The 26,703-nt window shown below is 36.4% G+C and overlaps 1 protein-coding gene across 4 annotated transcripts in view; it reads left to right on the top strand.

Moving 5' to 3' along the window:
- CAMSAP2 (calmodulin regulated spectrin associated protein family member 2) overlaps positions 1–26,703 on the top strand; it is an 83,126-nt gene that overhangs the window by 26,323 nt on the left and 30,100 nt on the right. For 2 of the 4 annotated variants that reach the window (XM_033067260.2, XM_033067261.2), the window contains exons 3-6: positions 14,385–14,546; positions 15,214–15,297; positions 21,293–21,325; positions 25,439–25,580. In XM_033067260.2, the coding sequence (XP_032923151.1) occupies positions 14,385–14,546; positions 15,214–15,297; positions 21,293–21,325; positions 25,439–25,580 (421 nt within the window). The remainder of the gene's footprint in view (positions 1–14,384; positions 14,547–15,213; positions 15,298–21,292; positions 21,326–25,438; positions 25,581–26,703) is intronic. The other 2 variants (XM_033067262.2, XM_033067263.2) reach the window with 1 other exon arrangement.

Here is a 26,703-nt window from a genome sequence, read left to right as displayed (position 1 = left end):
ATAAGCAGTTTGAACATGATTTTATATTGAAAACTTAATGAGGTTTTGAGGTGGATTTGGCAAGCTTGGTACGTCACTTATTTTCCCCTGTCATGAATGTCAGTATGCAGTACATAGTTCTTTTAAGATAGGGTTGCTAACTATTTCAGTGAAATGTTTATTAAATTAATCAAATACAGATAAAATACAAATCAAATACAAATAAAATGTGGAGGCTGAGTGAGAAGACTATAAAATCAGGTCTATATATGTATCTATTAATTATTATGTGAAAGAATTGTTTGTCTTGCTCACCAAGCAGCATGTTTTGTCATAAATATATAGCGTTATATTTGCAAACACGAATGTACTTGTACTAGACAGTGCATTCTTTATTAGCAGTTAGAAGAGAATTGAAATTGTTTCATCCAGTGTCTTGTTGAAATATCAGGATGTAACAGCAAGTTTTAATGTTGAATCAGAGCATCAGTGGAATTAAAAGGTCATAATACATATTCATAAAATATAAAGAGCTGAACAGGACTTCTTAAGCAAATGACTAATGGCTGATTTTTCTATAAAACTGATCTGTTAAAAAACCAAAATTTTTAATACCGGTATTAGTATCTATAGAAACAAAACTGAGGATACTATTTATATATTTGACTGTACATGAAAAAAAGTTTAAAAAAATTACTGTCAGTGTCATATACTGGAAAGCTAGGAAAAGCCAAGTGGTATTTTCATTTACAGTCTTGGAACTCTGGCAAAAGCATGACATTAGTCTCTAAATGTGACAGCCTGTCTTGTTCATATCTCAAAGGGATAATGCTGTTTGAATGACTGATTCATTCTCATTAAGGCCTGTTGCAAACTTCATTTGCTATGTGTATTCAGAGCCACTCTGACATCTCATTCCTATAGATATATTGGTGTGTAAATGTGTATGTGTAAACAAATGTGAAAGTTACTAAGCCAGATCTACAAGAAGGGAAATAAGGCATTTAGAATGTAGAGTTAAGATGAAGACAGCGTTCAAAATAACTTTTGTGATCAGTTATTGATAAAGCTGGCATTGCAAAAATAATCTGTAGTTTATGTAAAGAGAATCCCAGTATAGCCAGAGAATTAATTCAAAAGTCGTTGCTTAGGTCATGTTAATCAATGATAGAAGTATTTTAAAGAGTATCCAAGTATAAGGTTTGAAGAATCACTATTACCATGCCTTTATTTTGCACCATTTCACAGTTGTAGCTTTCTGGTAGCTCAGTGTGGGCTGTTGTGGTGTGGCTGTGGAATGAGTGTGTGAACAGCCCCTTCACTTCCCAGGGCTTCCTGCTCCAGCCAGCCTGGCATGTCCCAGCACACGGCTCTTGCTGCTCGCACCTGCTGGGGGATGGAGCTGGGAGCGTTTCCTGTTGGGTTGTTGCCTGGAAAGGCTGACCTGGAACAGACTGCACAGAAAAAAAGGAATAAAATAGGTATTTATTGAAAGGATAAACTTTGGGCAGTGCAAGAGCCTGGCCGGGGCTACACCCAAGTCAAGTCCAAGATGAATCCCAGTCACAAGTCTTTACACTTTTATAAGTTTTGGTTCATCTGCATATTGGGGTCCATTGTCCAACCACAACCCCAGGCTATGAAGTCTCAGTCCCCTGGCTTACCCCTTTCCCTCGCTGTTGTTTCTGCTTTTTGGGTACTGGGTGTCCTTGATTCTCTAGCTAAAAAGGAATTGTTTTGTCTAACCACTCTGTGAAGAGAACTTACTAACACCTGATATGAAGCTTCAGAGTTACACACCAAGCAGCAGAGATTCTGAAAAATATAAAAGCTAAAACCCAAGGCATCAGAGTGACTATACACCCTGGGATGGCACAAGGAAGTTGCAGGCTATAAGGAAAGGAATGAAGTGAGGGATGTTCATGTTCCTCTTGTCCGTAGTAGCTCCTCTGGTTGAGCTTATTTGTGCTTGTTCTTGGGCCTTGCAAAACTGATTTTGTTTTGTCTTGGTTTCTCTTCAGTGTGGGCAACTTGTATTAAACATTTACTTTGGTTTGGATTTGATAATGCCTTTTGAGCTACCCAAACGATGGAACAAGTGTTACACCATACACTCTTTGATGACTGATATTTGTTTTGTATCCAAGTGCAAAGAGGATGAATGGCAAGATTTCCAGACACAACAGAAAGCATGGGTACGAATGGGAATATTCTTATCAGTTTATCCTAATAAATTTTAGTATTTGTCCTTTTTCTTTGCAGCAATATGAACATATAAAACTGTCTTTCTGAAATGAAACTTTATTTAAAATGAGGTTTGCAGGTGCATGTGTAATTGTTCTCCATCAATGAGATTGTGATCTTCACTCATGAGATACCCCAGATCTGTATCCGCCCCTTGAATCTGTCACGGGGTAATAAAATAAAGCATTAAATCAATATATCCATTGTAGCTGCATTATATACACAGAGTACATATTATTTACTGGAAACTAAAATACCACAGAGCCCTCTGTTCAGGGAGAAGCCATGTGTACATTCTTCTGTTGACTTGGCATTCTTCTAGCCTGGGTTAATTCTTGGGCCTTTATTGTACCTCTTGCCTTGCTTGATGTGTGTCCATATGTATCCAGCACAGAACTTGAAATAAACATCATAATTCATAAGTAATATCTCTTAAAATAGCAACTGTTCTGTGTCTCAGTATGAATAATTAAACATTTCTAAGCAAACCCTAAATTATCTAAACTATGTTTTAAAGTATGTTTTAAAATATTGACAAGTTTTTGTGTTTAATATAAACTTCTGCACATTCTTTCATATCTATAATGTGTACTGTAAGAATTTTCATTGGCAAAATTTGGGCATAATGATTTGGGCATGTCAAATGTCTGGATAATGAGGTAGATGCTGAAATATGCCCTGCCTGTTAGCTGTGACCAATACATGTACTGTGATATTTCTTCTTCAGTGAAAACTGTGTACCAGCTTTTCTAATAGTGCCCATTCCATCTTGTTCTCAGACTACTGATTTTTTTCCTTTTTCAAATACTAGAGAATGAATTGCCTGTGCAGACAGACAACTTTTTATGTTTGATAAAATTTTTCTTTTGGGTATTTTAGGTAACATAAGTTACAGATACTGCCTGCAATTCTGAAATAACACACTTGAAGCCAGTAATTTTAAATTAATTGCTGAAACATCCCATAATGTGTCTCACATGTAGTTCAGCCAAGTTTCTTAGTAATCGTCCTTTCCCATTTACGGATTATAGGATTTCAGCGTTTGGATGCTTGAAAAGAAAGAACAGATGTCAGGCAATTTCTAATTTTAATGAGAAGGAGGTTTGGAAAAAACCCAAACAAACCACTGACATGAAACACAGAGCAAAATAAGGCATTCAGAAATTAAGAAAAAAAATGGAAAACAACAATTTCTACTTTTCTTTGCTTTACTCAGTCCAATCAGAAAAAAAACATCAATTAAGTCCTTGCAGCAGTACCTCTCCAGGGATTTTGGCCTGGCTTGATGTCATTCCTCAATGCTTTTATACCAGCTTGTTTCCCACCTCATAAAAAAATCCTCTGTTTTCAGTTCCTCCAAATGTTCAACAGCCCAGCAGAGATTTTTGTTCTGCGGTTTTATGCTTTTGGCCGATGAAACAATGCTGAGAATCAATGGAACTGCCTGAATCTTGCACAGGACCTGCACTGATCATTGCATGGCAGTATGAGTACTGCTGATGAGACTTCATGGTTACAACTGCTGCTCTCTGAATCCATTGTTTCAGGAGCTATAAAATACTTTCCAGCTCCTTCCCACCATCATCTTCCCTCTTCTTTCCAATTTACCAAGTGAGGTTCATGTATGGGGGTCACTTCTTTTGCCAAAGGAAAGATTTCATCATGTGTAGGGCTTGTGTGGTTTTTGTTCAGCATGCAATGACATGTCTTGGGCTTGTAGCAGAAGGTTTCAAATAATACTGTTGGAATTTATTGGTGTTCTTGTAAGCAAAGAAAATACTTAGTCTGGTTATTGCCATCTTAAGTAATTATTTGGAAAATAAAAGGATAGGAGTTTAGCAGTTTTACCATTTCCACCTTGTGATTTTCTCTTCAGCTGGTTTCTCTGTTTTGTTTCATTTATCACCATGCTCTTTTACTCAGCTTGCCTTAGTGGGGGAGAATAGGGGGAGGGATATTTTGCCTAAGAAAATGATTGTTTACTACAATGTGAATAGGTTACTACTGCAGCTGACTTCACGGTTTCAAGAGCTACTAATTACGCAACACCTCCTGGAATAATAACATTATAAACCAAAAATGCATGAGGAATGAGAACACCATCGTGTGGTTTATTATTTTAATCTTTAAAAGGACTTATGAACTGGCAGTTATATTATTACCAAAGAGAAGTGGAAGAAGGAGACTTTCCGATTCATTTCTATGCCCTGAAAAGTGCCATTTCACAAACAGATATTTGTGAATCATGAGAATGGGTACTGTTTTACCTTGCTCACCATCTAACTAAGGAGTAGCCTCTAGCCCACAGTAGTCTCCTTTTCAATCTTAATTCTTTGGGTAAAACATTTAAATCTTTTCTGTGCATAGGCTGCAAGCTAATTTCCCATTTCAGTTTTCAAAAGAAAGTTTTCTTGAATAAATTGTACCTGCTGAAGATGGTGTCATATCAATAACTACTTTTCATGTCTTTACCAAAGTAACTTGCAAGAAAAGCTTTAGTTACTCTGTCATCAACCTTCCCATTTTTATGAAACACTGATAGAAAGACAATCCTCAGCCTTATTAGTATGCTTCTTGAATTCCAGATTTTTTTTAAAGTGGAGGAGTAGTTGGCAACTGCAGTCCTTCTTGTAGGTATCCTGTCCTCAGCAGAGCCCCTTTCTGGGTACCAATCTGCTCCTGCTGGTCTGCAGCAGTTCCTGATGCAGATGGAGCCTGGGTATGACCCTGTGCTTAGCAGAAGCTTATGGTGATGGAAACTACTGCCAGATGTCCTGCAAAAATCTGCTGCAGTAGATGAAGTGGACATCCCCGGGTCCAAGTAATCTATTAAAAAAGATTACTGGTAAAACACAATCTCTGAGGGTATACAGATTGCTCTTTCTTAAGAATAAAGTGTATTCCTTAGTACAGTTGCTTTGACCAATGAAAAAACAGATCTTAAAGTTTGCATAAACAAATTGTTTTGTGCCTGTGTGTGCACATGTAAGAGCCTTTCTTTGACGAACTCATACTCTACTTCAGAGGTTAAAGATGTGCCCTCAAATTTGGTGTCTAGTCCAGATTAACCAAACAAGTGGAAACACTTTTGAATATGTTTATTGAAACAACTGTAAAGTACCTTTCCCTCTTCTGCTATAACATCGTGTGGGCCATATCCTTGTTTAGAAGCCACTATTGTGGCTGGCCTGTCCTAATCCTTTAATAAGTAGATGAAAAAATGTTGGTCAGCTGTCTGATTTAGTAATGCTATTAGTCAGCAGCTTGTCACTTGCAAGGTTTTACTACCTTAGAGAAATAGATTTCTTGTGATCAGTATAATTTTGTGTGTCTGTTTTCATTATTTAACGCTACTGATAGTGTTCATTTGAAGTAGGATACTAGGAAATTTCTTTTGACCTTGGCTGTTATTTTAGCAGAAATTTTTTGTCGAGGTCCATTTCCCTCTCATGTTTACTGCGCTGTGTTATGGTCCATAAATGTGGTATTCCTAAAAACCTTTGAAGAAAAGGTCAAATAACTCCAATTCTTAATGTAATTGCCATTATAGAAATGAGTGTGATGACCTTATTTCTCTGTCCTTGTATGGTTAATAAAGAATCAGCAAGGAAATTATCAGGAACTGGTTGATATGTGAATGCAGGAAGGTTTCATATTATGCTCTCATGTAAAAACTGGAACTAGTTTTCCTCTTTTTGAAGATAGCATGTTGAAATGAACATACATGTTTTGATTTCTTAAGCCAATATTTTGCTAGATCAATGAAGAAAGCTAAGCCCACAAAGATTCTCATGTTTCTTTCCTAAAAATAGGGGTTTGTTCATCAGCAATGTAACATAAACCACAGAAAATTTTCACAGGTTCTTCAGGAGCAGTTTTTAAAAAATATGGTGATATTTGACTTGTAACAGAATGAATGTGTCCCTAGATCTTAGATATTTACATGTCAGAGATATTAGCTTCAATGCCACATCTTTTTGCTGTATCTAAGGTGCTGAATGATACACATTTCCTCCATACATTATAAAAATACAAATTTGGACCAAGAAGGATGGCAACTCTGAAAAAAAAAAGATGGTTTTTGCAACAAAACCCCCCAAAATCTTGTTTATAACTAAAAGTTGTTCTTAAAATGCCTTCCTCAATAATTTAAGTCTGTATTTCCAGTTTTATATTGTGACAAGTGTCTCACACAACTTCCAGCTGGGAGGCACATTTCCTGAGGAAACTGAGTAGAATGTAGGAGTTAAAAACGTATCCTGGAAGGCCAGTCCCTGAACTGTGTGGAATTCAGTTGCAGATTTCCACTGATAATTTGGCCCTACTTTGATCCTCTTCTGGTTTAAGGAATGAGGGAAGAACCACAGATAAGTTCATCTCCTCTCTTGTAGAAAAGCAGTGGGTTTTGTTTACATTTTTTACAAGCATAATGATATTGAGAGTTCAGTTTTTGAAACAGATTAATTGAACAAAGCAGTATATTGTACTATTCATCACTGCAATTAAAGCATCATTAGTACTATATGCAGAAAAGATCATTATTGCAATTCAGTTCATCAGAAACCAAGGCTGCAGAATTGTTAAATGTTGAGGAGAAATGTTATGTGAAATATCATGCTCTGTATTACTTTAGGTAATGTTTTAGTAAGTTATTATTTGTAATATCAATTGATATTTTAATATCAAGTTGGCTGCATGCCTTTACATTCAAGTCTTTAAACCTTCTAAGGATTGTGAGATAAAGAGTAACTAACTAGTTTGATTAAAGAAAAAAAAAAAAAACAAACCCAAAACTGAAATACAGATAAGTCAGAAAGCATGTGATAAGAACTGGCTGCCAATATTTAAGTGTCAGACAGATGAACTAGAAGTGTGTGTTGTAAAGTTTCAGAAGTAGTGTGCTCTGATCCCAGACTGAACTGTGGCTCAGGGAGGCTTTGTCAGTAGTGGTTTGCAGTATGCTGAGGCTCAGTGCCAGGCTTCATGCACTGGAGAAGACATCCCTGCTTCCTTTTCCAGTCTCATCTCCATGGATTGACACTTCAGCCCTACATATATATTTTATTTTGGGATCTCTGCCTCTTTTTCTCTTTGCCATACTTCCCTTCTTACGTACTTCTATCACATCACCCAACCCTGAACTCTTTACCCCAAATTCTGTAAAAATCCAGCTTGTCTAGGCACTGCTCCTGCTTGTCCATGAAAAAGCAGTAGTTCTGCAGCACTCCTAAGGCTGGTTCCTCCAGCAGATGTTGTGAGATGAATATGCTTTGATAATTCCTGGTGATAACTGCCTCTGCAGGTGTTAGCTGAGCTGCCAGAGAGGTTAAACCGGTGGTTTTGATGTCATTCCTATGCAGGTATGAGTGAGTCAGGAAGAGGGAACTGCTTTTTTTTGATATATGGATAAGGCAAAGCCTTGTTTTTTCTTTTTCCTGCTCCTGTGTTCTTCAAAGAGTAGTGGAGCTTGCTGTGAAAATAAGAAATTCAGATGATATTTAATGCAATTACTGCTTGTTCTTGGTTTGAACCAGCATAAGAGCAAGGAAACAATGCACATAAGTAATTTTTATAAGAGAGTTTTGAGTTGTTTTATCCGGACAGTATTTGACAGGTTGTTCTAGGAAAATTCTGAATTATCTGCAAAAACAAAGTCCCTTGGGAATTTTGAGACTCTTTCTTTTTACTTGTTGAAATGTGTATCACTGTCTTACCAGTTATCCTGTGTTACTTTCTTACTTCAGTTTAAACTATCTTGCTACCAGCATTTATCTTTGAAACTTGGATTACTTAGCATAAAAACCCTGAAGTGCCTTTGTGGTTTTCACCATTAGGCACTTGATTCTCGCAGTAAATAAGAACAGGCGAGTTGCTATTGGTAAGTATATTTTAAAAATTCAAAGTAGGTCATGTGAAACTATAAAAAAAGTCAAAATTCAAATAATGTGATAAGCAACATTTGATGGTTCTTGATTCCAGTGTGTGTTGTGCAGGTATTTTGTTTCACTATGTCCTGGAGTAGGTCAAAGTCTCACTTGGTTATGTCATCCAGAAAATCTGGGAATCTCTGTTAGGTATTTAGTTAGGACTGAGTTAGTAGATCAAATTATGAAGCTCCCTAATGAGCATAATGAGGAAACCTTAGGTCAAACTTACAAGTGCAATCATAATGCTTAACGTAACCAATATCTGTACCTGAGAAATCCTTTTTATAGAACTGATTTGTGTTTCCCATGACAGATATGTATAGTCAGCCCAACAATGGTTTCTTAATATATATATTGATATAATAGATTAGTAAATTTTAAAAGTTAACCAAAAAGAAAAGGCTATAAAAATACTGAAAACAAAAACCATTCCCTGTGTTGCAGAACCTGTCTCAAGTCCTTAGCATGACTCAATAATGCCTGTTCTTGCTGAGTAAGCATCCTGTCAGAGTCAAACCCTTGTTCTTCATGGCAATGCAACAAGGAGGTAATTCAGCATGATCATTCCCTTGCAGGACAAGACTAACTAGACAGCTAGGCTTATTTTAGGATGGTGTTAAGGATAAGTACTCTGTGAGGCTAGAAAAGAATTGCATCCAAAAATCATCAGAGCAGAACTGACTACTTCAGACTGCTCCATTTTGTTGACTGAAATATTTTAGAACTTGTTTCCTTTGTAGTATCAAAATTGTCTTCATTTTGCTGTAAAAATGATGGTCAAAGGAAGAAATAGCTTTGAAATTTATGATAGAGTTATCACCTCATTGCCTCTGCTCATTAATTCCTTGCTCACCTCCTGCAGTATTCAAACATTGGCCTATACTTTCCCTGCACTGGGATTCTGCAATTTTCAATTGAGGCTTGGTGTTTAGATGATATCTCCTTATGCTAGCAGATTGATTTGAGATTTGGATTATCTGGGGGAGGGTCTCTGAGAAAGGGGCCTGGAGGCTTAAGCTAGCCAGCCTCCTCAAACTGTTGTTCACAGACCCTGCAAGGAAGCTGGGTGCACAGATGTGAGTTAGAGTGGTGTGGAAGGAGATCCTCACAGTGCTCTTGGCACACCTATCCTGTATGTTTGAGCCCATACTCGCCTGCTATTACTCTCTTTTACCATGGATATGAGAAACTCTTGTTTTACTTTTTTTCCTAAAGTATTTGTCCTACAGTGACTATTCCATCTATGTTCTTGATAATCAGAGTAATTTTCATCAAGCCCTTGGAATTACTGTTTTTTCACTGGAGTCAAAAGTACCTGAATCCAAACCTCTGTCTTCAGAAGGCAGAAGCACTTGGTTACATGCTAACTACCGATGCAAGGGAGATACAAAAATTCTCCCAATTAAATGTTTGAGATTAAATTAAGAGAGCTGGGCTCTTATGTTCTTTTCTCAAGTACCTGATCCAGTTGAGGCAAAATCCTTAGTGAATTTAGATAGACATATATGTATTTGTTGTGCAATACATATTTCTGTTTAGAAAAACCAGTCTCTGTCAAAGATCAAATCTCTTATCCAAAGCATAGTGGATTTAGGGGACTTTTATTACAAGAAAAATCTCCAGGAAAGAAAGCGTGAACTAATTACTTGTTTCTGTTTAGCATGAGGGTGACAATTGTATCCTCTGTTTTCTCTCTTCCCCTTTCTTCAAGTGCTGTATTGTGAAATGGATTTTTCTATGTTTTTCCTTAAGAGGGAGTTCAGAAGAGAAGTCCTGACCTGAGTATCATTTAATGGAATATAAGAAACGTTCTTAGTAGTAGGTAACAATATAGGAGCTGTCTGTAATTTGTGGTATTTATCCATAAGTATCTGTGTGTACAGTATCATATTCACCTTTTGCTTAGTACACTTATAAATGAAGTTGTTTTCAGTTCTTCAGTGGAGGTGAAGAAAGCTCTGTAATCAGATATTAGGCAGCCAGGAAAGCATTAGCAGCCATGCTCAGAATATTTTTTCTTCTTCAGTTCAGTAAGCTTCTTATTGAACTATTCAGCAGTAGAATGAAAAGCTGTGGAACCTACATTACAGGGCAGAAACGAACCAGTAATTACATGAGATTGTTAAGATTACTAAGTTAAAACTCTTGTGTTCTGTGCAGACTGTAGCTGGGAAAAACAAAACCACATTTGTGTCTTAGAAAATAAAATACCTCTAAGAATCCAGCATTTTGTATTTTTTAATATATTACTGTGTTCTATTTTAGACTGTATTACTTTGCACCATTGTAGTGGAGCAATCAAAGGAAAAAAGGTTTTTTGAATTGGCTTAAACCAAATCTCTGCATAACACTTATGGGAAAAGTGTATTATTTCCTGTGCTGTTCACTGCTGCTGTGTTGATCTTGACTTTTTAAAAAGATATTTCTCTAATGGTTTTGCATAATTTTATGTTACCATCTGGGGGGTTTAAAAATTATTTCTCCAAAATTATTTTTCTTTTTTGGAATTATACATCTATTTTTATGCCTTGCTGCAATTCTGGATGTGGGAGGTATGTGACAGCATGAAATCCTGCTTGGGTTTTTTAGGCTGTGTATCTGAATGGTGCCACCTCAGAGGAAATACCAAAATTGAATGTACTGTCTTCATCCCAGTCGTCAGCAGTTCCTGGGCACTTCCTTTAGGCATTGTATCCAGGCTCATCCAGAGAAAGAAGAGGTTGCTGAATGGCTGATCCTGGTTTCTGCCCAACTCAAAGTGGTTTCTGTTTCTCCCTCAGATATGAAATGTTGCTTCCTTGCGTGATTCACTCGTACCTGCAGATCTGACTAGTAAAAGTGGACTCTCCCTCTTGAGTTTTTTAGTTGTACCTAAAATACACTGTTCAGTAGTTTAGTACTATCAACAGAATTTCTTGAAACTTGGGATTTTTTAGAGAACTTCAGCAGTTATGCTGACAAAGCCTGTATTTGGAAGAGTAGGACACTATTTTTGTAGTTCAGTTTTTAGTTTACTCTTTTTTACTGAGCACAGTGAATGAAAAGATGTGAAAGAATGCAGCTTGTCTGCTCTTTCCAGAATAAGTGGAAGAAAACCAGTAGGACTGTATGTACAATTAAACAGTTTTCTCATTCTTTATGTAACTCCTTTAAAAAAAAAAAACCGGCAAACAAACTAAGCTAAACAAGTAGCTATTTTATATATGTTATCCCATATGTTTATTTGGTTGCTTGCAATTTTCTGGGGGAATAAATCCATATATGTTACTAGTTTTAAATAATGTAAATAATTTCATTAAATACACTATTTATAAAGTCAAGTTTGAGTTTTGCTGTCTAAAAAAAGTGGCAATTCATTGTTTGTTTCTCAGGATAATACTCATTCTTCTTTTTATTATTTACTGGGTTTTAAAAGTCTTCTGAGTGTCCTGCCTGGATAATAAAGAAAATTACTTGGAGTCACTTTTGATGCTGAAGATGCTTGTGTTTGATTGTTTGTATAAAATAAAGGTTGTGACATGAATCTAGCCAGTGTCGGTAAAAGTTTATTACACTTAGTTTTGATAGTAGAAATTATTATCTAAGGTCATTCTTCCCTCTGTTTGTTTAAGAAATTTGCACTTCATTAATGATTTGCTAGAAGCATTGAAAATGAGACTCAGTTAACAAATTGTAAATAATTTACTTTTTCTTATGTATCTATAATGTACTGAGCACATTGGCAGTTCTAGCAACACTCCAGTGGCTTTTCTCTCTCCACTGGCAATCCTCTTGTAGGTGTTTTCCAGGGAAACTGATGATCCAGCATGGGAGGTGAAGGCTACTAAATTGTCTCTGGGGAATTAGTTCAGTGGTAGTTTTTCTTGCAGGCTGATCTCAGAGCTCAGGTGTAGCAGCCAGGGCACTACTCATGGATCAGCAACTGGGCAAGAAGATGCTGCTTTCACACCTCTGGGAGCTTCCTTGGTTGTCAGGCCTCACATGGAAGAGAGTGTCCTCCCCACAGACAGGGAGTGAAAGGTGGAAAGAGTCCCCTTGCTCAGCAGGCAGTGTGAACAGCTCTGGATCAGCCTGGATGACTCCTAGCACGTTCATAGCAGTACCATTCTGTATGAGGCCACTCTTATGTCTGGCTGGAAAACACATTTTCGTGTACCTACCTCCTCTTAAAAAGCAAAACCAGCATTTTCTTGCTGTTGTAATGTCTCTTTTTAAAATTTTTGTGGGGAGGTTCTGAAAACAGTCTGAAAATAGCACAAGGTTTTAACCCAGGTACTGTCCAGACTAGGCAAGATGTTGCAAGGAAGGATTATTAGAGTAGTGCCCCTGGATGTCAGGGATGATCCAAATCTTCCCTTCTTTGCTGTGTGTGTTACATGTGCTAGACTAGCTTCCTGTAAACTGCACTGGGAACTCCTACCAGAACTGCCTGGATCTGCATGGCTGTCCCAGGCTCTGTGATCCCTCACAAGGATTTGGGGGACCATACTCACAGTTCATATGATGCTTGATTTGAACTGCCCTCTGCCCTGCAGTGCTGGGCCCGCAGAGGAGCAGCTCATGCATCCCTAGAGCATTGCTGCTCTGCACACTGAGGCTACACACTGGCAATACACTTTCCCTTCTTCAATACTTTGAGCTGCCCAGCACTTCCCTTCATTCACCCAGGAGCTTGTATCAGTTTTTGCCCATTAAGGTCTGTAAATAAGCTCCTAAGGCATAATATCAGTGGTGGAAGGAGTTTATTCAGACTGAGTCCATCAGTGGTGGCAGCAGTGAGGAGCTGCTGAGCCTTGCCCAGCTGTGCTGCTGCTGCTGGGAGCAGAGATGGACTCTGTGGCAGACAGGGCTTTCAGCCCATACCCAGGCTCCAAGGACAACAAGGTAGTCCCAAGAAGGCTGGCTGTCAGATTCAGTTTTGTGAATGTCTGTCAAGTGTAGTTTGCCTTTTTTTGTGACACAAAGCAACTTAACTGCATTTAAAAAACAGTAGGTGCTGCTGCCTACTTCTGAGGTCAGCATGATCACTTTCATTGATAAGAGCAGCACATAGCCTGGATCTGTTCTTTATGCTGCTGGCAATTCTGGAATAAGTGATGTGCATGAACTGCCTTAACTGTGATGATTAGATAGCATATTGCTGTGTGACTCATGTTGTTCAATGCTGTTACCATGGCTCTAACAGCTACCTTGTGAGATGTTTATATGAGTATTTTTTTGCAGTATTGAAGTGATGGTGTTAACAAGTGTTGGGGATCTTTGTTTGCCTTGTGAGCTGTGTTTAAAGGCAGTGTTTTAAAAATACTGTCTTTGGAAATTGTTCTGATCCATGGGAAATCTTGTTTAATACTTAGAAAGCTATTTGTGTTTTTCTTATCACAAAGCAGAAGTAAATGTTTTTAGCTGTAGGCACTGCCTCTAAAAACCACCATCATTTTGTTATTCAGTCATAAGAATCTAATGTAAATCCTGGTTGTCATCTTTTATTTTGTTATTGTGTTGGGTTGTGTGGGGGAAATTGTTTATTTTGAACTATTACAGACAGTGAAATAGTTACCATCTTTCAATATATGACACCAGAAGAAATGTACCTCCTCTTTTAACAGAAGGTGTGAGTATCTATCTGTGGCACTTACGTTACATTTGCATAACGTAACTAGTTTACTGGAAGAAAAATATATGTTTTTCTATCATTCCATTGGGTTTTTACTAAAGATTAGTATAATCATGTCTTCTTCCTGGATTAGGACTTTAAATATAGATGAACTTTCACATATTAATGCAACATTTTCAGGACAATGAAGGTTGTTTGGCAGTCTGTTTCAGCTTTTATTTTCAGTACAAATAACTGTGCAAATTCATCAGGCATCTTCGGTACAAATTGATCAGACGGGGGTTTGGTTTTGTTATCGTGACAAATTTATAAGATCTCTTTCATTTTGTTAAGTGATGTAATGTTTGAATCATTAAACTTGCTTATTCTGTTCACTTTCAGTTCTTTAAATGTGGTATTATTTTTTTTATAGAAGTTATTTTAATTTGCAATTTAATCTGTGTTCTCAAGTCTGTTATGTTTGTTTTCACTTGTTTTTCATTTAAAACTGACAACCAGATAGAAAACTTATATTATTTACAGTTTTGGCCTTTCCATGTATGTGGCTATGTTCAGAAGCAGTACATGAGAAAAATCTGATGATTTGCAAACTAATCAGCTGTTGGTGCTTCTCATTGTAGAGTGCTCACCTGGCCATGATCGACACCCTCATGATGGCTTACACTGTGGAGATGGTCAGCGTTGAGAAAGTCATCGCTTGCACCCAGCAGTATTCAACCTTCTTCCAGGCTACAGAGGTACCCTATGACATTGAGGATGCTGTCATGTACTGGATAAACAAGGTATGAGTGCTGGAAAAGCAAGCTGGGGGGTTCTTTGTTGTCTGTATGATTTGATTAGAGATGAGAGGCTAGGATGTGTGTTTGTGTATGTAGGTATATCAGGATTGTTCTGATACAGTCTGTTCCCTTATCTGCTGTTTATGGAATATAAACAGAAGAATTTGCAGAACTAAGTTAAACATGTGTGAATCAAATAGGAAGTCTAAATTAATACTGTAATATATACTACATATGACATTTTAGGTGTCACTGTAATATTGAGATGCCACAATGCCAAGGGTCTCTTTTGGCTCTTTATAAGTTGTCATCTCATTGTGCACTTTGTGATGATTTAAACCCAAAGGTATTCTGTTTGTTTGAATACATCTTGCTTGAAGTGATCTACCTTCACTGCATAATCAAATCAAGTGACAAGGATATCCTGTTAATCAAATGTGACTGAGCATAATAAAGGCCAGGTTACTTTGTGCAATGTAAAACTAACAAGCAGTGACCTTAGACTGCATCCGAGACTGACATTTGCTCGTTTTGCTTCAGGGCTATAGTCTGAAATGTTTGGTTTATCTCTTTAGTTCTGTGTTTGTGATTAACAGACCTTTTGGAAAACTTCTAATTTCTATGACTTGTTTCATAGAACAGACAACTGAATGAACTATTTTGTCTCTAGGTAAATGAACATTTGAAAGACATCATGGAACAGGAACAAAAACTAAAAGAGCATCACAGTGCAGAATCTGCAGGAGGTCAAAAGGTAGGTGGAGGAGTTAAAATATTATAAATAAGAATAAGCATTTATCTGTAAACAGACATTGCAGACATTGAGATTTTAACTGCTTGTTAAAAAAAGCAAACTTGTAGCATTCATTTTGTTATTAGTTTTATGACTTCCATGAAAATACACATTTAAAAATAAAACTAACAGAGTTGTACTTTCTATAGCCAGTTGTCCTTTCTGACAAATCTTTGATAGCAGAGAAATATCTATTACATTAGTGGTAAGGAATTTAAGAACAATTAATACTTTCAAGTGTATTAAAACCCCAGACAGATCTGATATGAAGAAGACCAGAACTTTTTTCATGGTTTTTAATAGTTTTTTCTTTGTGTATTGCATGAATCTCAGAAGAGAGATCTGTACGTGGTATCATGGAAAGAATTGCGCTGGCTATGATCCAAAATGCTGGTTGATTACAGGTTTTATTATCTATACAATAAAACCAGATTATGTTTGATTCCCTTGCTTAACAGGATTTTTTTCTTTTGTTTGCAGAGCTCAGGTAATTAAATAACATTATATGCCCATCAAAATACATAGCAGACAGTTCCAGAGTATGTAAAATTCCTTGCTACAGAAAGATCCTTTGCCCTCTTCTGATATAACTATTATTGTAGAATTGGTAATCAGTCTGGACACCTTTTGGTATTATCCCTGCATGTGGATGCAGACCAGATTTGCAAGCTGCTGCAAGGCTGTAATCCTCCTTCCCAGCCTGGCCTGTTCTCACCTAAGCTGCTGCCTCCTTTTCAGTGCCACTCTGAGAGAGTGGCAGGTTACCAGTCTGGATTACATGCTCAGCTTCAAAAAATGTGAATGTAGTGACTATCTTTGCATTTGTAGGGATTTTTTAAATATAAGGAGTGCTAATGAAGGCTAATGTGACTCAGCAAAAGAAAATGGTGGTTCATACAATAATAGTGTGACCCTGGTGCATATACCCTGCCATGGAAAAAAAAAATTAACTGTGTTCAGTATCAGTAGTGATAGTAGCATAGAAATCAGGAGAATAAGATGTCCTTGGCAAGTTCATTTCTCAAATTCTGATAAAACAAAGTAAACAGAAGCAGGGAAAGTAACCTGTGTTCCTCTGTCCTCTAGAGGTTTTTCTTTTTCATGAAAATAATAGTAGGAAGTTTTATGTGGTTTTTAGGTCACTTGGAAAGATGAGAACAATTGTGAAAATCAAAAGTGATGAGAGTCTTAGTATGATAAACAAATATATATATCAAAGTGAAAACTATTATCAGAGCAATTCCATAAAATTATTTGTATTCGTAAAAATTCAGTAATATTTATTTTCACTTATAGTTTGCAATTTATATTAGAAGTAAAAGGATAAAATTTTTAGTTTAGAATTTATCTTCACTGTCAACATATTTAAATCAATTGTTGAAAGATTTATATAGTCTGTAACTGATCCCTAAATGGACTAAGGAGAATAACACCTTTACCCAAAAATGGTATTGTGGTACCAGGCCCAGGTACAAAAGCATTTGCAAAATAGCAAAATCATGTAACAGTTGCCATATAATGGAAAAATGTATATTTAAGGCCATCTTTTCTGTACACTGAGTTTTTGATACTATTATGCCAGGTTCATGTTATGTTTTTTGCCCCACTAGGGATTCAGATGCGTAAATTACATTGCCAAGTAAGGTATTCCATGCTTGGGGGTTGTATTAGCATGAGGATTATTGAACTCCAGGTTTTCTTTGAGACACTGTTCAACTGATGGTTAATTTACTGCTCTGATATCTCAGCTTTTCTTTTAGTCATATGTCTCACAGTATTTCCCAAGTTTCTACTTACTCTTCCTGAAGGTAATGGTTATTGCATGCATGCAAATGTCTGAGGTTTAGAAACACATGAAACATCCCAACTAAACCCTGCATCTCTGTATTGAGAATTATACTGAGTGCTGGCTTTACAAGGAAAACTAATGCAGATGCACTGGATGAGTCCATTACATCAAATCAAGTTGACCAGCATTTCTAACAGGAGTTGCAGTTAAATTATCGTGTGGCTCCTCTAAAGTATCACTTAGTGTTTGTTCCCAGGTGCCCAGGTGTTTTACACTGATTATCTGTCTACATATTGCATCAGTCCATGTATTCCTCCTTTAAAATCACAGAATCACTGATGGTATTGGCCTTACCTCTGCACTCAGCAAAGCTGTGAAATAACTGTAGCTAAATTCCTGTACCAGGTTTGGGTCTTGTTGAAATAAGTATATAATTTCTCATTTAAGATTGTACTTGGTTTTACTTATTAATGATAATAGGTATTCTTAGATTTTAAAAAGCTGAGCAGGGGGAATTAAATTCTACCTTTGTATTAACTAAAGCTCTACTACATGATTTTCCATTTTTTGGAAAAATTAAACTATGCCTGTATATCTATGTATATATATACCTATATTTTTTTTTATTTACTCATATTACAGTCATAGCTGAATTATCAGTATCTGAATTGTTTTATTTTCTTTCTTTGATGTTTTTAAATTCCTAACTGCTGCTTCTATTGTTTTTTTAAAACTTGAGATGAAGGGGAACTGGAATTATCCATTGTTCAGCTTTTCTGTCTTCCACCATAATTTTCAGCCTGGGCCTTTTAAAATTATGTTCTCTATGTTACCAAGGCATTTAGTAGTTCAAATGGTGAACTCCCTATGAAAATTTAAGGAGCTTTATTTTCTCTCCTTTCTAGACAAAACCTTTGTTTATTTAAGTTTCAGAGTTTCCAAGGTATGGTCAGGTCTTGAATGTGAATTAATTTTAAATTCTGAATGCCCCTTCTGCTGATTAGAGATGGCCAAGCAAACATGGGAAGAATATATAAGTTCAGTCAATAGGGAAAGCTCTTCTTCAGGTTTAATTTCTGTCAAGGAAAATTAGGTACCTAAAAGGTGAAACAAAGTTAGCCTATAATTTTTTTAGTAATTCCATACAGTTATACATTTGTAAATTAAAAAATAATTTCAGTGTAGCCCTCAAGCCTGACAAACTGTGTTACTGTGTTGTTACAGAACTGTGGTGGATCTTTTTGCTATGAGTTGTAAATTTCTATATTTACAAAAGGTTTAAATATCAAATACAGATTATTAGATACGACAAATTATAAGATATACCTGTTTTCTATGTCTGGATAGATAAAATCAGTATCAACAGATTATGAGATTGCTTTTGTTTTCTTTCCCTGTCTTCTGCTACTAGCTGTCTGTAGAAGATAAGAGAGGAAGGAGTGTGTATGATTTTTAGTTCCAGGTAGTCCTCTGTGGACCTTGATCAGCTGGTGATTTGTGGTAACCATCTTTTTCTGGTAGAGTCTCTGCATCTCTTTTCAGAATTAGGATTTCAAGTTTTGTAATAAATAGCTTGGATTTTCAGGCTTCCACTCAATAATATGTAGTGAATGCACAGTTGCACTGGTTAAACTGCTGATTTTCAGTGTAGTTGGAGCTTTCCCAAAAACATCTTCTGTCTGCTTCTGTGGTTTAGACTGAATCAGTCTTACTAGATTTAAGTCAAATGAAAATCCTATGAGAGAAACAAATGTAACTTCATTTAAGTACCTGAATTCTTCAGACTTTTTCTAAGATCAGTTCAAACAGTGCAATCTCTTGTGTGAAGGTGAAACACTAACACTGTAGTTCCACTAGAATTTAATGTTTCATAAATCCACACTGCTACCAAAAGCTAACCTGTCAAGAAGAAAAGTTTGCAGCAGAGTCAACTTCTTGATCCAATCAGTGCACAGCTGCATGAACACAAAATGATGGTGCAAAGCAGACAGCAGAAACAAGCAGTTCATGAAAGGCATGACTATCATGTCTTGACACCATAGGATGAGTATATATGGAAATAAATTTATCATAGTCATGTTTACAATTTTTTCTTAGGGAGGAAAAAAAAAATCATAGTGTAAAACCATAGGTTCTCAACCCAAGGGGCTATTTGTTCTTTCAGCTTTTTTGTTTTCTTTCCTTTGTTTTGTTTTTTGTTTTGTGGGGTTTTATTTTGTTTTTGTTGTTGTTCTAAACATTGGGAGGAAGTCAGCCGGGATCCCCTGCTTAGTTTGTTTCATAGTGACTGATTTTTGTGAAATTCCAGGGCAAAAAAAGTTTATTCTTGCTGATCTAAAGTGACAGTTCAACAACCATTGAATTCCCAGGTTGTCCAAGAGACTTCAGCTTTTCTTTAATCTCTTTTGCTTCATGTGACCTTAGAAAACATATGCCTATAAATCTTACTGTATCTTACTGCATGTTAGAATTTACATTTCAGAAGTCTTTCACCCCTCTGAAGCATATTCATAGTCATCTCAAGCACAGTTTCAACCAAGTGGATAAATAAAAATATACATTGGATTACTAGTTTTGAGTTGTTACTGTTAGGGAGAGCTGGTCTTCAGATTTGAAACAAGTGTTTTTTCCAAAGAATAGTTCTTCAGCCTAGCATTAAATAGACATTGGTGGACTTTTTGAGTCCAGGTGTGAAATACAGTGCATTTTGTTAAAGGCAAGAACAATGTTCCTGTCAGTTTTAAATAGAATAATAGGCAGCCTAGGTCTGAGCTCAGCCAATTTAGCCAAAACCTTGCTTTATGATACGATTTAGAATTCCTGATTGCAGTTGAAAATTCAGATAATTTGTTTTCAAATTTGCATGTTTTTCGATACACTGACTATTTTTCAGTGAGATTAAAAGAAACTGAATCCTTTGTAAAGGGCTTTAGTTGGGTGTGACAGAAATGTCCAGAGCCACACACTGACATGCATCTTGTAGTTGATTTCTTCTAAGTGCCTTTGGAATTCTTCCCTGCTACAATTCAGTGAAATGGAGGAGAAGGGTGTTGAGAATAACTGTGTTACTCCTGCACACCCATTAGTGCACAATAGCTTTTTTCCATAAAAGCTCTGTATTGTTACTACAGTTGTTTTCAAGATTTTATGGAAGCACAGTATTTTAACAACCGCATAAAAGAATAAGGTTCCATAACAATTTGTTCCGTGATAGTTTCAAACTACATTTTTACTGTTTCCAGAAAATATCTATCTTCATTAAAAACAAAATAAATTCTTTGCTGCACTTCAGTAATGGGTTTGATTTTTATTTTTCTACAATGAAATCAATAGAGTGGTGACATTTTCTGTGTGTATTTATAATACTGGTACATAATATATTTGTTCTTAATACTAGAAGTATTATGCCAGACTAGCACACAGAAAAAAACCCCAGTGTGCTTCATATTAGTATTTTTTTGATTGTTTATGAGTTTAGAGGTTTATGTATTAGTTCTGATAATTCCTCTGCCAGTAGTCAAAACTTCATCTACATTTCAGGTCATTGCACATCATGCAGCTGATGCTAATGTGATTTGTCATTGTAAAAATATAACTGCCTGTACCTCTTGTTGTCCTGAAAACTGTCATATGATTGTTTAAAAATATTGTTGAATGTTACTGTTTGGCTTGAAGTAACTAACACAAGCTTCACTGCAGTTGGGTGTACTGTACTACAGTGTGTTTATCCGTTTTTTCATTGCTTTAGCTTCCCTGCTTCCCCATGTGTGCTGCTGGAGTTCATTTTGATACTTGTGATATCATGACTTCAAGTCTCAAATGAATTCTTCAGTCGGATTGCATATGTAGAGTACAATTAGATGTGTGAAAGCATTTCATAAAACTGAATTGATCTGACAATCTTAGCTGTTCATGTGGGAAAATTATAATGTTGATCTACAAAGAGTGCAGACATATTTCTCCAGTGTTATTGCTGCTAATTAGCTCAATATGCAGAGGTTACAGTGCACTTATGCTTGCCATTAAATTACAACTCACTGTTATACAAAACTGAGAATGTTAAAAAAATTGCTTTATAAAAGTAATTTATGAAATCTGATAAAATGTTCCTTTTTTTTTTTCTTTGCTTTTTGCTTTTGTCCTTTTTTCCTACTGCTTCCTCTGAAGTCTCCTACCAAATGGTTTTGGAAACTGGTTCCTGTAAGTTTGCCCAACTGCTTCACTTTGATCAAATTGCTTATTTTGGGAATGGCTTTGTCCATGTCATGCTGGTCTAATCATTCATTTCATTTATCTATGTGAGATGATTTTATAAGAGATTGCCCTGCAAAGGAGTGCATACTTGCAGAAGCCTGTTTTGCAAGGTAATCTGTGCAAAATAAATGTGAGATATGATGCTGGATAAGGAATTACTTTTCAGGCAGCCAGTGGGTTTGTACAGGGCGGTGCTACCTGTTATTAACACATGTCAAATGAATATTTCTAAACTACTTTTTCATAAACTTTCAGTAAACACATGCTATTTGATATCAATTCTCTTTTAAAAAGAGACTTACAGAAGTAGTTTCTGATTGTTGATGCTACATGCAATCTGAAATCTTATTTATTCTAAGCATATGCAATCATTACATCATTCATCTAGAATTCCCCATTTCTTCAGCTGATTTAAGACTGCTGTTAATCTCTCCCCACGCAAAATGACCCAAAGCATCCTACTTTTATTGAGACTATAATTTCACTAAAAGTATTTAAAAAATAACTTTCATGTCTGCAATAATGTAAAGTTTGTTTTCTCTGTGCTGTGTCACCTTGGGGTTATCATTACTTTCCTCTGTCATGTAGGAATTCACACTTGATGTGCATTCAGATTGTTTATTTGGCAAGGTTTGGCTGGGAACAGCTGTTCAGGTATATGCAGAATTGCATACTTCTGATCTGAATTCCAAAGAACTAATTCCCATCTATCATTGCTCTAAAGATTACCAAATGATTGATCTAGCAGTCCCTCAGATATTTGTTGCCATAACTAGTGAAATACTGTCCTTACATTGCAAAATAAATTGAAATTAACAAGGCAGGTGCATGTAGGCAACAAGAAAAATTACTCTGTGTCTGGAAAAGCTGTTTAAAGGTACTGTGTCCAGTAGCCTGAGCTGACTCCTGACAGTCTTTGTGGACAATTGCTCTGTAATGGTATCTAATGCAGTTGTGACACACAGATACTCTGCTCTTCACAGTACAGCCCTTTAATTTTGTTTTGGAATTAAGGTAGTGTAACTAATTGGACAGAATAATGAAGAAAAAATGTAAGATGGACCATGATATCACAATTTTATTTGTCTTATTTTGTCAAAGTAAGGCTACTTGAAAACAGTTTCAGCATGCCTGTGTTCTGTTTTTGTCTAGAGTGTTGGTTTACTAGAGAGTATCTTCCTTTGCATAAAAATTATATTTAGTTCTAAAATACTCCATCTGTTGAGAAGCTAACTCCAGTTTGCCTGCCAGTTATATGTAAACAACTTGAATTAGTGGTATTTATGTTACTTGGTGGTGTTAGCTCAGTAGAGATGCAGTTAAACCCCAAGGGCTACTGATAATACTCAGGCTGCTCTATCACTTCAGCCATCTTCTGTCTCTTCTCTTTAGAGCAGAGCACATTTCATAGTGCCAGATATTCCTGAGCATAGAGACAGCTAAAAACTGATAAGTACATTTATAACATGTTATCTACTGTATGGTAAATGTGTGAGAGCATTCATTGTTAATGATTAGCTCTGAATACACACAAGCACTTAGGACAGAGTAGCTGGCTTGCTGTTGGTTCATCTTTAGCTGACCTTGTTTCTAGGCAAGTGTCTCGACTATACCTAGACTAGGTTAAGTGGAATAAGCTCAAGGATGCTACATCAAGTTATCTCAGAAACAAAATGCCTGTATTAGCATTTCTGTTTCAATTAGCTCTAGAGCTTTTTAATGTAGATGTTCATGTTTTGCATTATTGCATATATATTTAGCAGCAGACAGTGCAGCTGATGAGAAGTTTCTTCAAATGGAATTTTATTTAAAATGCAGTGCAATTACCAGCGTCTTTCATTTTTTTCAGTATGATTTCTTTTATCTTTTCAACCAAATTGAAACATGATGCCTGTTATACACTAATGAACCTAGCAGATCAGGTTATATGAGTTTATCTTTCCTGGAGTAATGTGCTTGGCATTCTCTACAATGAATTAAATCCTCTATGTCCACTTCAAAGGTATGACACAGTTTCTAGCATGGGTGGGTACTGTTCATAAGGCCAGTGAAGGCATCATCAGAGTGCAGTGTACTTTTTCTCAGGATTTACTGTGCAACACCACTATGTTCTCAATTTCAAGAATTTTTGAATACTCCATTAAAAGATACCATTCAAAAGAATATATAAATTAAACAGAGCTTGTTGGATCATGATGTTCAATCCATCTGTATCCTGTATCTGTTACCATTATTGGTAATTAATAACTAAATTGTGATATTCCATAGACTTAATTTCTATTATGTTTAGGAGGACATACATGGACTTAATAACATGGAATTTTAAACTCGGAGCATTTTCCTCATAGTGGGTCACTGGATTGCCATAGAGGGAGAAAGAATAAAGTTTCACTGCAATTATATTTGGCCTATTTCATTAGAGGTACTGGGAAGTATTAAGAACATGGAGAAAATAATATTAATAATGCATAACAGAAACATGGTTCTTGTTTGGTGTTAATGTTTCCTCTAGCACACAAAAATGGGATTTTCATTTTTATAAAGCATATTTGACACAGAAATACAACTACACTAAAAGCATGAAATAGCAACTAAGTCTCAGGGTTTTTTTAAATATTAATTGCTTCAGGTATAAGTTCTCTGGGCCATGTGCAAGCCCTTTAAGTTTCTAGAACTCATGTGGCTGCTGTTGCCAGATGAGGCTTTTGCTTCTTAGACCAGTTAGGGGACACTGGCATTCACTAAAATAATCCCACGTGATCCTTGACAGAAATCCAGTGACAGTAAGTACAGCCCTCAGGGTTACTCTGTGGTTCCACAGACCTTTTTGCATGCACAGATGGATTCAACAATTCCTACCCCACCTATAAAACCTCCATCCCTGCTCATGCACTCATTCACTGCAGAAACAAAGAAAGAGAAGGTTGCTGTAGCTGGACCAATGGTTTTGGTACAGTTCCATCAGCAATTGCTCCAGCACAACCAAAAGGTGGAGAGTAGGGGGTAGGAACAGTCAGTTTTAGCCTTGCTGGGAAGAGTGATTTCCACAAAGACTTCTGAGAGTCCCTACAGGGAGACTTGCAGTTCAGTGTGTATAGATGCATTTAAATAGCATGAGATTAACTCAGAAACACTCTACTGCTCCTAAGTAGTTCTGTGGTATGAATACAGCAGTAACCCTTCACTACTGTTTTAAAAATTCTTAGTTATTCTTAGTGAATAATACTAACAAATTAAAATCTAGACCACTTTCTTCCACCTCCATTTCTTTGCCCAGGAAGAAGTGGAAAAAAAATAGGAATGATATTCAGTTCAGTTTTTCAGTAAGCCCTCCTCTCCTATCACAAAAAAAAGAAACCCGTTGAAAATATATTCACTGCAGATAAATGCTATATAAATATTCTAGCCTGATGATCTCTTTATATATTGACTTGATTTTAGAAATATTTCCATTTATTACTGAGTCACTGCATGGTCATAACAGTTGACCATTAATATTCCTCTATGTTTATGGGTGACATATATTTATGACTGCTTATAGTGACACATGCTAGTAATAAAAATGGAGTTGATCAAATGCAGATTCCCTTGTTTCTGAATTTTTCATTAAGTCAGTTATATGAATGAGATTTTGGGCAAGATACTTAGGTGTGTTAACTTCACAGTCGTGTGACTTGCCAATAAACTGAAGTTGCATTACCTAAGGACTTGTCTCATTGTGTTTGCACACAGATCATTTTTTATTGCATAATAAACACTGTTAAATTTTAATTAAGGTATAGAATGTTACTTAGTTAGGTGTGCTATAGAGAGGTCATCAAAACTTGGTAATTTTGAAGCCTAAGCTCAGTACTAGCATTGTTCCTTTCCTCTTAGATATTATTTCCTTTTCAAAATGTAGCATAACATGAATAGTGTTAGGAAATAGAATACTGATAATATTCAGCTATTTCTTGAATACTGTTTTTTTGCTAACAGTGTAAAACCTATAGTATGAATATTTTTGTTCATATGTTTCAGAGCCTTTGTTTCTCTAAATTTGTCCATTTCAAATTGTAGGCTCGTTACAGGAAGGAGCAAACATTGCTTAAACAACTGCCCTGCATTCCCTTGGTGGAGAATCTGCTGAAGGATGGTACAGATGGTTGTGCTCTAGCAGCCCTGATCCACTTCTACTGTCCAGATATCATTAAACTGGAGGGTATGTCTGGTATCTCTTGGCTTGTATACATGACCATAAAAGTTTAAATGTCTGTGTTGGAGAATTGTGTGAAGGTGCTAAAATGCAGTGTACAGCAGGCATAATTTGAATGTGGTGGGTTTAGTATAAACTTTGCGCCTATTTCTTTTTACATTTAAATAAAAGGAGCCCAGATGTCCTTCCCCAGTGTGCTTGCTTTTATGTTATCACACTAAAATAAACATACTTGAAATTACCTGCAAAACTCTTATTCTTGAAGCTGTATAAGTGCTTTTTGTGAATCTGAACAGTTACAGATATAAAACTTAAAAAAGTTTAGAGTTAGGCTCTGCATAGCTTCACTGCACAGCAAATAGTTACTCTGTATTCTGTGGTTTTAGTTCACCTGAGACCTATCTGGATCTTTTGTAGAGTAAACAAAAATGTATAGTGTGGAATGCATTGGTGTCATGCTGTTCTATAATAGGAATTGTCTGTGAGGATGAACAGCTTCATCTCATTCTTTTGCTCAGCAGTCCTATAAAGTTATACCTTCCTCTTGGCAACTAAGAGCTGTAAAATGTCTTGGCAGCTAACACCCATAATTTTCTGCCTATGTTCTTTCTATGATACCTTTGATGTCGTGGGAACACTAATACAGACACATCCTGAGAAATCCAGGAATATGGAGAAGGGTTTAGAGCTTGGTAAGGACTGAAATCTGGAATTCATATACACAACCACTTTATAGAGCACTTCAAGCACAGTAGGCATTGAAGATGAAAGGCACAAATATGTATTCATTCACCTTTCTTCTGCACTTTGAGAATTGTGATAAATAAAACTTTCAATTTACATAAACATAGTAGCCAAATGCATACTATTATATGTGATTAGGGAAAAGTTAAAACTTGGGTGGTGTTGACTGGGGTAACACCTGGTGCCTCTGTCCTGCTCCAGCATGGCTGAGAACACAGACAGTCTGAAAGTCTTGCGTGACCAGCACCTTCCTCCAGCATCTGGCTTTAAACAGGGCAAGGCACATGTCCTCTTTGGAACTTTAGTTTAATATTCCTGTTAGGTCCTGGCATCATCTTCCCTAAAGACACAAACGTGCATGTCATTGTCTCAGAAGTAAATTCAA

This window comes from Catharus ustulatus, chromosome 9, assembly GCF_009819885.2.
Source record: "Catharus ustulatus isolate bCatUst1 chromosome 9, bCatUst1.pri.v2, whole genome shotgun sequence".
NCBI lineage: Eukaryota > Metazoa > Chordata > Aves > Passeriformes > Turdidae > Catharus > Catharus ustulatus.
The sequence above is the reverse complement of the archived record's forward strand: the minus strand, read 5'-3'. Positions and strand labels throughout refer to the sequence as shown.